This window comes from Alexandromys fortis, unplaced genomic scaffold (assembly GCF_014885135.2).
Source record: "Alexandromys fortis isolate MF-2015 unplaced genomic scaffold, M_Fortis_MF-2015_v1.1 scaffold_60, whole genome shotgun sequence".
In the NCBI taxonomy this organism is placed as follows: domain Eukaryota; kingdom Metazoa; phylum Chordata; class Mammalia; order Rodentia; family Cricetidae; genus Alexandromys; species Alexandromys fortis.
Genome location: NW_026067946.1, coordinates 2,363,859 through 2,379,899, shown reverse-complemented (window position 1 = coordinate 2,379,899; position 16,041 = coordinate 2,363,859). Strand labels below are relative to the sequence as shown.

The window sequence follows — 16,041 nt, the reverse complement described above, 5'->3', positions numbered from 1 at the left end:
ATTCCTTTAAAAAAGGAAAAAAAAGTTTCTGTCTTTTCATGTGTGATAGGATTTCACATGCGATCTCCTAGAGGCCATGTAGATGTTCTGTGGTAAATAGATACTTTATAACAACAGTCTGTTTTGTGTGACCTGAGTTATACCCAGAAAATCATGTGCATGGTTTAAGGCTCTCTAAAGTTTGTCCTGTAAAATACTAGCACTGTAATTTAATACATCTATAAAAACTAAACAATTGGCTTAGGTGAACAAAATACCTCCAGGGGATATTGTTAAGGTCAGCGATGATTGTAAGCAAATTTAGTGTGGCTGGTAAATCCCCAGGTGGTATGAAAGAAACCTTGTGGGTTCTCGATTCTTCCCTGTGCTCTGTTTGTGAACATGTGAGGGGTAGTTGCCATGAGTCATTAATAAGTTAAAATTAAGAATATCATGACTTGAGAAAAACCAGACTCTTTGAAGGCAACATAATACAGTACGATGTTTCTTAGTAACAGTGCAGGGGAGGGGGGGTTGAATTATGTCATCAATCTGAGACCATTTTTGAAGATGAAAAAGAGGGAGATGCCTAGTCTTTTTTATCTATTAATTTTATTCTAGACGAATAATTTATTTTTATCCTATAGGACTTTGGAGACAGGGAGATACCTTCCAACATTCCTAACCACACAAGGAAAAAGCTAAATCAGAGCAATGTCCAGAACTCCATAAATGTGATATGGACATCACGTTTGTTCAGGATGGTTGCCAAATTTGGAAACTTACCTGTTCTTTGTGTGGAGACACACCACTGCATACATTCTTTGGTGACTAGCTTCACAGCTGAGCATCTGTCTTTGGTGGTTTGTGCTCACTCATCCGTAGCCAGATGTCCCTCACAGCTGTGTAGAACCCCTCCCAGTATAAAAATCTGTGCTCAAGGATGTGGGATTTGCAGATGACCTATGCAGATGCTCCTGTATACTTTAAATTATCCTTAAATCACTCGTAGTAATATCCCACACTGTTGTAAAGACCACGTAAATAATTTTTATTCTGTATTGCTGAGGACTGCAGCCAAGGAAAGTCTACACGTATTCCGTGCAGGCATGTTACTTTTTTGGAGCAGTATTTTTTTCTCTCTAATTTTTTGAATCTGTTGATTAGAGACCCACATGTAGAGGAAGCCAACTGAACAGTAAAACAGTTTAACAGAAACCCCTGTCCTTCTCCTTGAAAATGATCAGGAAAACCTCACTCGAAAGAGAGGTCAGAAGACAAAGTCCGAAGGTGAACAGGTACAAATCTGGGACAGGCCCCTGCCGCTATGGTCCAAATGCTTTTGCAGTCTACAGACCCTTTGGCAATGGAAGGTCAGGCATTTGGATTTTCACCAAGAGAAGGTGTGCTCTGTATCTGTGATCCATTTCCTGTTTTCCTGTGGGTGCCATCCAAACGTATAAAGGCGAGCTCTGCGGCTACCCAGTGGTGCTGGTGTTATTTTTCATCTCTATTTACACATAATGAATGGAGGAGGAAAGTCAACTGGATCTGGCAAAAATAGGAGTCAGAACAAAAGATAAAAAAAGATCTATGAAGGTCTAAGAGCCATGGATGGCTCATTCTCTCCGTTTCATTCTGTGGATATTAAGCCAACAGATCCCCCATCTTCTTCCTTTTCTCAGGCTACCAACTCCTGCTCGCACTCCTGGGTGAGCCATAGGTAAGCAGCTGTTGGAAGGTTGACCAACCAAGACTCTATGTACACAGTTTGTAGGCATTCGAGTTTCTATGTAAGCTAATTGCCTGAGCCAGGGCAACTTGGCTTACTGTTGCTGGGTCCAGGAGGTCCACATCTCCTTTCTTTCCTCTTTTTCTGCTGCAGAAACTCTCAATAGGGTTGGGAGGGAGGGGACTCTAGGAATGGATGAGCAAAGCCTTTGATCACAGTTGATTATTTTCTGAATGTTCTTGTCTTCACAGAAAATGTATTCATAATATGCACTTTTATTTTATATCGCTTTTTCTTTTTTTCTGGCTCTCTTCCCCCCACCCCTCCCCCTTCTCTCTCGTTTGTGCCACATGGGAGGAAGTCTGCTTTTAGCCGCACAGGCACGCCATCAGCTATTCACAATTGTGTTTAGGTACCATTGATTATCATCGAAAAGGATGGTGTTAGGCAGGTAAAGGAGTTTCAAAGGCTCTGTTTTGTGGGAAAAGCTTGGAGAGCGACACTGTCATAGTGTCTGCCCCTTGCTACGTAAGTGCAAAGGTCACCTTTCTTCTTTCCAGTGTTCTATGGCCTCACCACTTCCCTGACTCTCCTTTCACAGAGGCAGCCTCCGCCTCCACATGGCCGGCCGTGACTTAAGCAGGGCCCCTCTGAAGCCTTGTGAGATCTGAGCTTAGGCTGCCTCTCATGGAGCAAGGAGAGGAGGATGTAGCCCCAAGTGAACAACTTCTATGCTAGAGGATTTTCATGCTGTAAAAGAGAAATCAAAGGAGGATTAATAATTTTTAAACCAAACCACCCTTAATTTTGTTAAATGTTTCATTCTTTTCCTATGTACACCAAACCAATTACAGACTCAAAGCAAATGAATTGCACATTTTACTGGTGTAATCTTTGGCAGAGGAGCTACCAGTGACGGAGACTGTCGGGAGATGAACCGAATGGTCTCACTGCTTTCTTTCTGCGTAAAAGTCTACTAGTGTTGATTTATGCTAAGCAAATCCACCCGCACGTTGTCCTTCTCAATTATTTTGTAAATGTGTATGTAGCGCTTTCTAGTTTTTCACGGGGCTCGAGTTTTCCTGTGTGGGAACTGGCCGTACAAAGCCATTGCAATCTCTCTTAGTGGAAACTAAGCAACACTTGAGTTTCTCAGTTACACTAGTCACTATTCACATGCTCAGCTGCTCCTTGTAGCTGCAGGACCTTATTCAGGGCAATGTCCGCTCTTGATCTCCCTCCTTTAGGTCCCACCCCACCACCCAGCCACACAGAGCTGTGCACTGTGAGATGTCTTTCCTCTGGGTTTGCTTTGAAAATGGTGGGAGGCTATATATGCATGATGAGTTGGGAGAACCAAGAGCTTTTGAAATATGCTTCCCAAATGCAATGATGTAAGATCCTGGACCCAGTGGAGATCAACACCCACGGATGTCTGTCCATATGTGCTTTTCTGCTACGATACATCAAAAGGATCTGAGACTTTCGAGTTAAGATAGATTCTATCCAAGAGTCTGATCACTTTAACTTTGCCAGACTTTGGAAAACGAATGGAGATGCTGGAATTTGGGTAGTGAAGGGTTTGCCGTGTCAGCATAAAGCCCCGAGTTCTCTCATCAGCACCCACAAAAAAACGGGGCAGGGTGGCACACACTACTGTCTCAGTGCTAGGGAGGCAAAGACGGAAGCCTCGCCTCCTTAGTGAGTCTGGGTACTGGTGGCAGGCTGCCTCAAAGACGAGAAGAGAAGACCACCCGTGGCAGACCTTAGGCTACCACGTGCACAGCCACGTACACAACCTCCTTCCAAAAACTTAAGGGAAATGTTGATGATAATGGCAGCTCACTCTGTGTTCTGAAGTTCCTTTGGTGTAACTTGAAATATGGCTTTAGAAATACACACCCATATTCTGAACTCCTGTGGCCAGTTCCAAAAGGAATTGTAATTTTCTGAGATACTTTCCCTAGAAAGTATCTGTTTCTGTTTTTAATGTATTCCTATATATCCGTATTTAAATCTTAGCTCCAATCAATTTTAAAATTACTTTTTAATCATTTTTCTCCTCCTCCACGAGTATTGGGGATCGAATGAGGCCTCTCCCAGTCACTGATATTCTCAGCCATTTTATTAGTTTTCTTTTTTAGATTTATTTATTTATTACATTCACAGTGTTGTTCTGCTTGCATGTATACTTGCAGGCCAGAAGAGGGCACCAGATCTCATTACAGATGGTTGTGAGCCACCATGTGGTTGCTGGGAATTGAACTCAGGACCTCTGGAAGAGCAGTCAGTGCTCTTAACCTCTGAGCCATCTCTCCAGCCCCCTTTATTGTATTTTTTTTTAAAGACAGTTAGTGGACCAGGCTGGTCTTGAACTTGCTCTGTAGCACAGGCAGATCTTGAACTTCCACTCCTCCTGTCTGACAAGTGGCAGTATTTACAGGCCTGGAATGCCTGGTCTGGCCTCTTTTACTCATTTTTTTTATTAAAGAAAACTCTGAAAATAGAAGAACATAAAGTTGAAAAGAGCATCATCTACTAACTACAGACCTGTGGGCTTCTTTTCTTTGGCTATCTTGGAGCTCACCATGTAGAACAGATTTCCCTGAACCTCACAGAGATCTGTCTGCTTCTGTCTCTCAAGTGAAGGTGTGTGCCGCCACTCCCAGCTCCTTTGGAATTGATTATTGGTTTTTATTTGAGACAAGGTCTTGCTGTAGCCCAGGCATAACTTTTATATTTATGACTCTTACATTCTCTATACATTTCTAGGCTGTTAGAAACTGTTATAATCACAAGAACTCACTTAAGATCCAAATCCTCATATTAATAGAACTAGGGTCTGCCAAGATGAATGTCAGTAAATGCTCTAATATCATGGCACAGTACCTAAAAATAAAAGGGTATTATTTTGCTTTGTGAAATTTATTAAAGAAAGGTTTGTACCTACATTTTAATATAAGATTTTCTTGTTATTCAAAATTCTCAAGTTTTTACCAAAGCATGAAGATTGTCCAAGGAGAGGCACAGGGAGGAAGAGCGGGACTCTTCCAAGTGCAGGGAGCTAGCTGCAACCCTCATGCAAGCTTGCCATTGGTGATGCTGTGATTCACAAGCATCTCTGGGGGACATTGGTTATTTTCCCTAAAGTAGGAGGAAAAATGGTGTATGAAAGAGCACCCAGGTGAATTTATCCCTTTCCCCAGAGAACGTGAAGAAAGAGGTCAGTGCAGCTGAGTGACTTGTCAACATTCCATAAGTGACTAGAGCCAGAGACTGAAATAGAACTCACCTTTCCTATTATTCCAGGTGCTTCTGTTTGGCCAAGCTGTGTTCCATGTAGTTTTTAAAACCGAGTCCTAGTGGCTGGGGGAAATGGCTCAGTGGGTGAGAGCGCTCGCTCTTCCAGAGCACCCCAAGTTTGGTTCCCAGCACCCATATTGAATAGCTCACAGCTGAGTGTAACTCCAACTCCAGGGGATTTGATGGCAACCACAGGTACATAACAATGGTCCATACTCATTTACATACACACGCACACACACGCACGTGCACACACATACACATGCACATTCACACACGCACACATGCACACACACACACACACACACACACACACACACATGCCTTAAATGATAACTTTTAAAGACAGTTCACCCAGGCCACTGGACCCCTAGCAAGTACTCTCTGGCTGGTCCTGGGCAGAAAGGATGCTCTAAAGTTTAACCCTCTTCCCTTGACGACAGAATTCGACATCAGCCTTTCACATCCGTTCTGTGGATCTTTGCCACGCTGACTGTCAGCATAAAGAGGATGGGTTGACTTCTGACTGCAGGAAATAAATCACCCCAACTTTTGACAGAAGGGTTAGAAAAAAAAGAAAAAGATTAATTGGTTTTATTTAGTGGCTTATTGTTTATAGTGATAGCTATTAAAAATAGATAACCAGAGGCTAATAAATGTTAATGGTCCCTTCACTATTAGAAAAATCAATTGTCAGTGAATATAGCACATATTAATATATTATTTTGTTTATGATCCTCAATAGCATATAAAAAATTTCATCCCCAGAGAACTATTTTTTGAGAACTCTTTTTAAGGTCAACATTTACTGCCAAGAATAGATTTGCTAGGAGGATATTTTCCTCTGTAGGCAATTTTAATGGCCTTCAAAGCATTATTTTATAATTATAATAAAATGCATGTGTAATTTGTCAGGCTTGATAAACTCCTTTCCAAGGGCTCTTATGTATTTCTTTGAAACCTGTTTGAGAGCAGTTAGATAGATTTCTAAATGTAAGTAATTAAAATTGTATAGTATTGAGTTATTGACCAATGCTGGACTATTAATCAAGCTAAAAAATTCTACAATCAGTGCTCAGTGTGCTGAAGCCCGGTAAAATAATAGTATTTGTGTTCAGCGAGGCAAGTAGCCGCAATTAAGCATTTTGGTTGACAAATGAGAGGGTACACTTTATTTTGTACTTAATTGAATTGTTGTACATGCTTGGTCACCATTGTCTCCCAGCCCTTCAGTTTGGTGTTTGGTCATTGGAGCTCCTGTATTTGTTAATGGCGGAGCAATTAGCTCTGCCTTTGCCATTGGCTTCCTAAATGCAGCCAGAAATGTCTGTCCTCCAAACCAGGGCTTACTTAGTGAGTGCAGGGAGGATTCTTCAAGGCAGATGGTTAATTTCCTGAAAAAGGATTGTGATAAACAAATTAGAGCCCTGTCAAGAGATGATTTGAAGTGAGTTTGAATAGGGACAACGCCTCGGCTTTCCTTCCTATCACTCACTGGATTCTGCTTAAGTTCGCAGAAGAACTTCTGACGAATTTTAATCTATTTTATGAAAACCCCAAATTGATTTACTTCTCATGAGCTGTGTGTGCTCTGATAATCTTGCTAGTTATCAGGTGTTTCTCTCAGCTTCCTCCTGCTGGCCCCGCACCACTGTCCCCTCCCTGCGGGCACAGTGGCATCTGTCATTTCTTGCTGCCATAAGTCAGTCATTCCTTGTAACTAGATTCAGCAGAGGAGGTAAGATTCAAGAACAAGACTCCTGGGACTGGAGAGACGGCTCAGTGGTTAGGAGCACTTGCTGTTCTTGCAGAGGACCTGGGTTTGGGTCTCAGAGCCCACATGGCAGCTCACAACCATCTGTAATTCCAGTTCTAGGAGATCCACCCTCTTCTGGACTCCATGAGTACCAGATGTACATGTGGTTACATACATCAGACACTCAACGTACACATTAAAAAATAAATAAGAATAGGACTATAAATGGGATAGGTGAGAAACCAGGATTTCTTTCTCAAAGAGATGCATCTGGCAGGTCTGGCTGCATCTTGGGTAGACCCCAAGCCAGTTTAGTATTTATGCAAGTGTGCATGCAACTTGGCTACTTGCCCGTATTTCACTGACACTTGGAATAAGGTTCAAACACCCTGTCATGACCTTGGCCTCAATGTCTTATATCCTCGAAGGACAGTTTGTCCTCAGTTGTCTGTGCCAAGTCTGTGGTAATAGCAACTGCTTTCCCTGTCCCACTCAGAGGATTACTGTAAAGATTAACCAGATAATTGACTTTAAAGCATTTTAAAAAAGTAAAGGATACTATGGAACCCTAAGAGACAATTATGTATTTTCTTTTGTTCTGTTTGGCTTAATTAATCCCATGCTCGTGTCTGTGAAGCTCACAGAAATATGCTGGTATTTGCTGGTAGGGACATTGAGATAAGCAAATAGCTGTTTTTGAACCAGTATGATTCATACAGGAAGGGAATGCTCATTTGTGAGGTTGATCTGTCTCATCAGCTCCGTGAACCTTGTTCCAGAGACAGCAAGTAGGAGAACTCAGAGGCCAGCCCTGTAAACTCCGTCTTTGAAAAGTGTCGAGTCTAAAGTGACAGCCCCTTTCCTCACCCTGGGGATTGACACAGGACACCATGGCCAGTCATTCTCTATTTGTTTCAGACCCTACCAGTGTGGCCACTGCTCCCAGTCCTTTTCCCAGCCATCAGAACTGAGGAACCACGTGGTCACTCACTCCAGTGACCGGCCTTTCAAGTGCGGCTACTGTGGTCGTGCGTTTGCTGGGGCCACGACGCTCAACAACCACATCCGGACGCACACTGGAGAAAAGCCCTTCAAGTAAGTAGTGGCCAGCTGTCCACCCTCTTTTTCTTATCTTTCTTGGGAGCTGCCAGATCCATGGGCACACCTTGCCCAGCTCAGTCTAGCTGGTGGAGAAGGCTACTTTTAAGGTCAGTGTCTGTGCTGTAAGAGGCTTTCTTGGGTTGCATGGCTGATGTTTGGGAAAATGGAAGTCAGGAAAGCTACACACTGATCATGGCTCGAGGTTTGCAATCTCAGACGTGAGATGATCTTCTAGGGCCTATTTTCTCATCAGTAAAGTAAGATATGAATTGCTACCCTGAGTAGTCTTTCCAAATCCTGTGGCTCCATACATCTGAATTCTATTAGTATCCATGCCAAGATCTTACAATCAGCAAGTTCCCATAACCAGGAGAAAGGTGGCCATAATATAGGGTACTTGAATAATCCTCTTGGATAATCTGAACTCTTCAGAATTCTAATGACACTTTCTTTTCATTTCATTAATTTGATGAAAATTAAAACAAAGGGTCTATATTTCAGTATACAGAGACTGTGAGTAAGGGCATTTTAGCAAGATTGTGTTTCAACATATAGTCCATTCAACAAAGCAACAGATATTTGAACTATGTAAAGTGGCCCATCCATCCATCCATCCATCCATCCAGTAATCTACCCATCCATATGTGTTCACTCAATAATAATAAATACCTACTTTTACAATGGTCATCCTACTAGGCACAAGAGATACAAAGGTGAATGAGACTCAGTATTGACTTTGAAAACCTCACACTCTAAGGGAAGTCCAATCAATCAATCAATAAAGGATGAAAAGGATGAAATTGTACAAGACACGTTTCTACAATGTTGAGGTGTATCAGAGAAATGGAATCATCAGAGATGTGTAGGATGCAATGTTGAACGAGTCTACGAAGGATGAGCAGGAGTTTGCTGGCCATACAAGGGAGAAGAGGCTGCTTCCAGTAGTTCAGACGGCAGTGAGAGTCTTGGAAGCAGCACACATCAGACTGGTGGGCTCAGAGCAGTTGACCTCATAAACTCTTTACACATTTCTACACATTTGCTGTGCTTGCTTTCCCTACTTGGGAAAGAAAATTTGAAAAACACAGACATCCAACCTTATTCACCTTTTATAGGACAAACTCAAGCAGGATTAGGAAGTGATTCTGTCAGTAGGAGACGAAACCTCTTGCTTAGGCTCAGCCAAGTAGGTTCCCATTTCGTGCTTATCCTAAGGCCAAGTACAGTTCATGGTAACAGTGTCCTGTTGGTCTGGGTCCTGCCCGCCTCGCTGGTCTGTCAACCTATGGAGGGGCTCATAAAAGGCTGTTGTCTTTTACCTCTACCTACCATCATTTAAAAAATATCAATTAATTGATTAATTATTAGTCTGTTTGTGTGTGTGTGTATGCATATATGTGAGCATATACGTGTCATGGCATATGTGTAGAGATCAGAAGACAACTTGAAAGAATTGGTTTCCTTCTCCCATCATGTGGGTCCTGAGGTTCAAACTCAAGTTGTCAGGCTTGGTGGCAAGAGTACCTTTACCTGCTGAGCAATCTTTCCAGCCACTCCATCATTGCTAACTATGTTCCTCAATGGTTTAATTGGTTGTCTTAATAGTAAAAACAGCAATGATTTTTGTCTGTATACTCGTTTACCACAGAAAGTCTTTGGGCTAAGTGGGACAAGATGGTACCTAAATTCAAGTTTATGAAATACTAACCCATCTGGGCAGTGGTGGTACACGCCTTTAATCCCAGCATTAGGGAGGCAAAGGCAGGTGGATCTCTGTGGGTTCAAGGCCAGCCTGGTCTATAAGAGCTAGTTCCAGGACAGGCTCCAAAGCTACAGAGAAACCCTGTCTTGAAACAAAACAAAACAAACAAACAAGCAAAAACGATATACTAACCAAACTCTATCCCCAGAGACTGTAATAGTCGGAAGAGGGCACCTTTCTGAGGGGCCAGTTGGCTTGTCCCTATCTTAAAAATTCCCTGTCTCTCGGGTGTTTGTGACCTGCCTGATGGATACTGTCGTTACCCTCAGGCCTGATTCCCAGGGGCTCACAGATTCTGTCTTTGCCATTGTTCTGGAGGTAGAAGGTAATGATGCCTCTTTGAGAATTTGGGAGGACTGAGGATTCCGTTGGTCCCTTATAGTAGAGAGGGCAGTCAAATGAATTCAGTGCCAGCGATCAGATTGATTTTTCTCTTGTTGCAGTGTAAATAGATTTCAGTAATTAATTGAAGTGGTTTCGGGGTCAGGATGGGAAATAGATTTCTATTAATGTTAAGGTGTTACTTATGTGTAACCTCGTTGATTCCACTCAAGTTTTTTCTTTAACATCCTGTTTTTGTCATGTTTCCAATAGAGTTGCCATCTTAACTTAATTTTAATTCGTCGGATTAATATTTGAAGGGCTTAAGTGATTGTGTTTCCCCTCCTTTCCAACACAGTGTTGTTCTTTTGTTCATACCTGCTTTCATCTGGAAAAATCAACTGAACAAAAGATTGTAAAGCGGTGGGGTTGTTGGATAACATTCTCCCTGCCTGTTTTAGTCTGTTTGCTTCTTGATTTTAGCAAAGTAGCCATACGTTATCATATTTGAGGCATTTAAGATGATCAAATATATATGCCCAGAGGAGAGCTGATATATGCTTATTTTGAAGCTGCAAGGTTTAAACATCTTCTAGGAATGGAGAGCTAAGTCCTTTAGTGTATACAGGGTCTTTCAAGATTGTCCTATTGCAAGGGAGTTTGAGAATCTTCTAACCCAGCCCATGGATATCCAACCCGGGGACATTTGTAAATATTATGAAGATATCCTTTTACAAGCTTATAAAACAAACATTAAAAAAACTTTTTGTTGCAGATTACTCAATAAAAATGGTTTCACCACCACAGTTAATTTTACTACTTCAGCTAATGGGCATCGACTTAAACAATGTTGCAGAGGCTGGAAAGAATCTTATAAAGATGCGCAAACCTAAACTGTACACCCAATGCAGCCTCCAAGTAGATGGCCCGAGTGGTTTCATCTCCAAACTGTCCCCTCGACCCAGGCGGTCTTCTCAAAGTCTCCAGGGTGAGCTGAGACTGAGCCTGTCGCGTCAGGAAAAGCCCTTCCCTCATCTTTACCTCTGCTGCTCAGCACTTGGCTGAAGGATGTGGAGACTCCTGGCCTCCCGAGGTGGCCAGTGAGCAGTGGTACTGAGGGGCTAGAACTCCTGCAGGCTTCGCCTCACATCTGATCAGCTGAATGCTCCCTGGAAGAACCTCTGTCCTAAGTTCTAGGGAGACCCTAAACCTGTCAGTAGCTAACGGAGGCTGAAGACGTAAGATTTCTAAGGTAAAGCAACCCACAAGAAAACAGCCAAAAAGATGGACTGCACCAAAGGCTTCGGATTTTAGTTTGTTATGCGAGACTGAAGTCATGGGGAACAAGGAACAGACACAAGAGATCACGTCACTTAGTAGCAATGGCTAGGCACTGCATTGCAGGAAGGGCAGCTGGTAGAAATGGTCAGAGGGCTAGCAGTGAGGACTCATTTCTCCTGGTCTTGTGCTAAATGAAATCTCAGCAAGTTCGGGGTAGGGGATCTATTTGACCTGGGAAGCTGCACCGACAGGCCAGGACTTGCCCTAAGAGATCACCTCTACCATGTTTTAGAAGCCAGAGGAAAAACTTTCACCAGGATGTTTTTTGCCTTCAGTAAAGAGAGTTTGGCTCAGAATAAAGAAGCAGAACATTCCAATGTCCGATATTTAAGCAAGACATAAACAAAACTCTAAGCAGATCTGAAGAGACACGGCAAGCATTTACCATGTATGAAGCCCTAGACAGTTTGGTCCAGTTCAAGTATTTCACAGCCCATGGAAGATGCACAGAAAGATTCTTGCAGGTTTTCTGTGTAGTAGAACTTTCTGTCGTTTTCGTTTCATATCGTTCAGTCAGCCACTACAGTTTCGAAAGAAGTATGTCAAACTGAAAAGGGAAATGCAGGCTGACTCGGACTCCCACACCTGTAGGAAGTTGGGGGGCTCTCTATTTGCTGAAGCATTTGGAAGACTTTGCACATCCATGTGTCCCGGGTGTTCACAAGGCTGTGACATCAGTACCCATGCCAAGGGAAGGCACAGGATTGCAATTCAGGGTTAAATGCCAGCTCAGCTGAAGCCCAGCTCTGACCTCCCAGAACCAAGGTACATGATAGAGTAGGTCTTTTGATGAGTCCCATAAAGTTGTGCAGATGCTTTGCCGAGCTTTCTCATCTAGAGTCTAAGGTGATAGACATGAAACTGAAACCCTAGTCTTGTTTATTTTAAAAAAAAATTCTTTCATCTATCTGTCTTTACTTCCTCAGATACAAAATTCTTATCATTCCCAAACAAAATAGCTTGTGTGTCTGATAACCTGTTTCCCCAAAAGAGAAAATTCTTAGCAATAGCATCTAAAATCAAGTAATTTCTCCACACTGACATATCATTTTCTCCCATTTGGTGAGAAGATGGGACTAGTCATGGTCTTTGCAGCGGTGGCCTTCTTACACATCATAGATGGGGAGAAATTCCTACTGATTATAACACATTGCTCTATGTACACAAATCTCACTGAGACATTCAAGCCAACACCTGAGCACAATGTGACTCTTGCTGTGGCCATCCAGCATGGACATTCGAGTATCAGAGAGGTACAGACTTCAGTCTTACGTAAGGCACCAGGCTTTCTGCGTGTGAATTCTTCACATTTTAATAAAGAGGACGAGAAAAGCAAAGACACAGCCAGGTAAACTGTCAGCTCCTCACAGTGGTTCAGCCCTTCTCTCTCTCTCTCTCTCTCTCTCTCTCTCTCTCTCTCTCTCTCTCTCTCTCTCTGAAATTGATCCTACAGCTTCAAAATTAAAAAAAGAAATATAATAATTTGAAAGTTTGTCAGGTAGTGAAAGGTAGTATATTTTAACACACTAATCCAGTAACTAATCAGTTTTCTAATAAACAATCAGCAGTTTGCTACGTGTCCTCGGCACTCCGGTAGCTCTGGAGACGGGATGAGCTGCTCGTGGGCGTTAATGAATACACCAAAAATCGTTAGGTGATCAATACTTCTGAGTTATTTTCATTGAGCTGATAGGTCTGATACATTAAAGCTGACATTATACATTTGTCAAGATCACCGTGCAGTTTTTAACAGTGGAGCAGGCTGCTAAAAATATTCCCTGAAAGACAATCAGAGAAACACAACTTCTTCATCCTGACACACTCAGTTGACTCCCAGAGTCTAGAAACTTCAAAGCAGTGGTTCTCAACCTATGGGCCCCCACCCTTTGGGCAAACCTCTATCTCCAAAAATATTTGTGTTATAATTCATAGCAGTAGCAAAGTTCTGGTTATGGAGTAGCAATGGAAATAATTTTATGGCTGGGGGGGGGGTCACCACGGCCTGAGGAACTGCATTAAAGAGTTGCAGCATTGGGAAGATTGAGAGCCACTGCTTTAGAGCATGGAGCCAGACTCCAGCTTCCCAGCATTCCCAGGCATTTGAGAATCTCCAGACTGGGTAGATGTGCTCTATTTCTCTAGCTAATTCTGCACACAGTTTACTGAAGAGGGGGAAAGAACAATAGTGCTCACCAGGTAATGAGATTTGTGGTGTCCTCATCTGTGACAGGACCGCAGGCTCCCTCCAGGTCGCTTGCACCATTGCTCCTGTAGCGTAGGGTTCATAGGGTTCGGAGAGCTGGCAGTTTCAGAAGGCCATTGTCGTTAGTAAAAGGACGGCCAGTGTGGCTGCCCAGTCTGAGCATGCTTGAGGTAGCTCAGGTTGCTACCACGGTGTGTGTGTGTGTGTGTGTGTGTGTGTGTGTGTGTGTGTCCTTGTGCACATGGTCAGGAATGGCAACCACAGAAAAACTCCAGCGTGTGTGCATGTGTGTGTGTCTTCCATTTTTAGCAGACTAAGTAACCATCAAGCTGAAGTTCAGGCTCTGTGGGAGGCAGGAGCTGGCCCAGGTTATCTGGGTTACAGGCTTTCTTTGAAGTAAAGGGGAGACACTTGAAGTGTAGTGCTTTGCTTTGTTTTCTCCTCCCAGACACCCCGGATCACATGTACACTGTATACTGTACTCTCTCTATATCTGAGCCTCCTAACCCACCCCAGCACCCCAGTTCCCAGTTTTTCTGAGTCATCCCATTTCTACCATGGCAAACACTAATTTTAGAAATTATTTTAATCCTAAATTTGCTAATGACATTGTCATTAGCGTTTGAAAAAAAAAACAACAAAAACAAACAGCTATCCTATATCTGGTCCTCCCACCCCACCCTGTCTCCCCACTCCCGCCCCCATCTTCACCCCCTTCTCCCCATCCCTACCCCTATCCCTGTAATCCCCAGAACACAAGGCCTTGCTTCCATGTGTTTCCAAACTCTGAGACCAGCTTGCACGCTGTGGGTGCTGAGAGAAGGAGAATTCTGGGTTTGAAATTAGCAGCAGGTGAAATTCTATTTGTCACCCATTTCTCTTTGGGGTTACAGAGCAGAAAACTGCAGCCGAGCCGCGGCTCTGATGGCTCACTCCTAAAAATCTCTTTTTGTTCTTTATCTATTCGAACTGACAGCGATCAGAAGTGCAGCAGGGACAGGGCTCTCTGGAGAAATCACCTCCCCCCCGGCCTATTGACAGGTCCCTCTGTTCTGCCTCAGCCCGGCTTTGTCCCATCCCAGGCCCAGGCTTTGGAAGGAGCCACCAATTAAACCTCTTGAGCCAGTAAAATCTGATGCCACTTTGGAGTGTCCGTTCCCATCAGTCAGGATGAGAGGAAGCCCATCACCCGGAAGGCCCCCCGCTCCCTGGTCTCAATTTTCTCTCTTGCCTCCCTCCACCAGGTGCGAGAGGTGTGAGAGGAGCTTCACGCAGGCCACGCAGCTGAGTCGACACCAGCGGATGCCCAATGAGTGCAAGCCGATAACCGAGAGCCCAGAATCAATCGAAGTGGATTAACTGATTGACTGGCTGGAATTAAAGTGCAAGGAAAGTCATGATTAAATGTCACGGACACTTAAGCAAAACCAAAGATTTCCTCCGAGCAACTTTCAATCAGTCCCAGAAAACCAAAAGCAGTAATAAAATAAGTAAGATGTTAAGAGATATTGATCCTGGCATGGAAGTCAGACCAGGAAAGAGATTATTTATTTATGACTTAGGGATGAGACGGATTTCCGTGGACAGCTCACCTGGGATGGCGAGCATTTGCAGTCCCACCATGTGTTTGCTTTATTTCTAAAAAAGCTTTTTTAAACTGTTATTTAATACCAAAGGGAGGATTCCTCTGCCCACAGTTGTGAGTAAGAACGCACAGGGACTTGGTTCTCGTCGCACCTTTTTGTGTTTGTTTTGTTTTGTAGTAGCATGTTCAAGGGGACCCGTGGTACGGCCTTCCTCCTTCTGTCTAGGCCTGGTCCACCCCGATGTTGGTTGCCACAGCAAGGATGGTTGAGGCAGAAGCAAGAACCTGGCTGGATTGGCACCCCCTGCAGCCTCAGAGGTGGCCCATTGCCACAGTTCCGACTCGGTGCACTTTCGCGTGGCTCCTCCCACCCGACAGCTGGGAACTGACCCTGGAAAAAGGAAGAGAGAATGGTTTCCGCTGCAAATTCAAAGGACGGAAGTGGAGGACTTGCTTCATCCTGTCCAGATTTCAAAAACATTTAAAGTGTATGGAGCTTCATAATACAATATATTGTTCCGAAGCAGCCGGTGGAGAAAAGGTTCTTTTCAATAACATTTTAGCTTAAGAAAATGAAAACAGAAATAAAGTTCTTTGGTCTGAGGCTGACTCTGAGGTGTTAGTCTTCAAGTGATTTTGTTGTCGTTGTTTCTGGGCGAGAGCTGGATGTGTGAGCAGTCATGCCCACTGGCAGATTCAGCTCAGGCAATGAAATCGTCTGCACACAGGGAAGCCCTTGGAGGCTCCTTCACTCCCTGCTGAGTGTGGCAAAATCATTGTCACTGAAGTAGGGAGAAAAAATGAGTCAGATGCGAAAACATCGTGAGAAAGTAGCCTAGCAACGGGTGGGCTAGCTCCGACCGCCAGGACTAACTGCTGCTATCAATAGAGATTGCCTTTTCCTCTCTCGAGATTGATTAATCAAAAGAAAAAGAACCATGTACACGCTTGGGCTGTT

The 16,041-nt window shown here is 43.5% G+C and overlaps 1 protein-coding gene across 2 annotated transcripts in view; it reads left to right on the top strand.

Annotated features, from left to right (window-relative positions):
- Positions 1–15,667, top strand: part of Prdm6 (PR/SET domain 6) — a 103,611-nt gene extending 87,944 nt beyond the window's left edge. For both annotated transcript variants that reach the window (XM_050149305.1, XM_050149304.1), the window contains exons 7-8: positions 7,689–7,865; positions 14,743–15,667. In XM_050149305.1, the coding sequence (XP_050005262.1) occupies positions 7,689–7,865; positions 14,743–14,857 (292 nt within the window). In that variant the 3' untranslated portion in view covers positions 14,858–15,667. The remainder of the gene's footprint in view (positions 1–7,688; positions 7,866–14,742) is intronic.
- Positions 15,668–16,041: the final 374 nt, after the last annotated feature.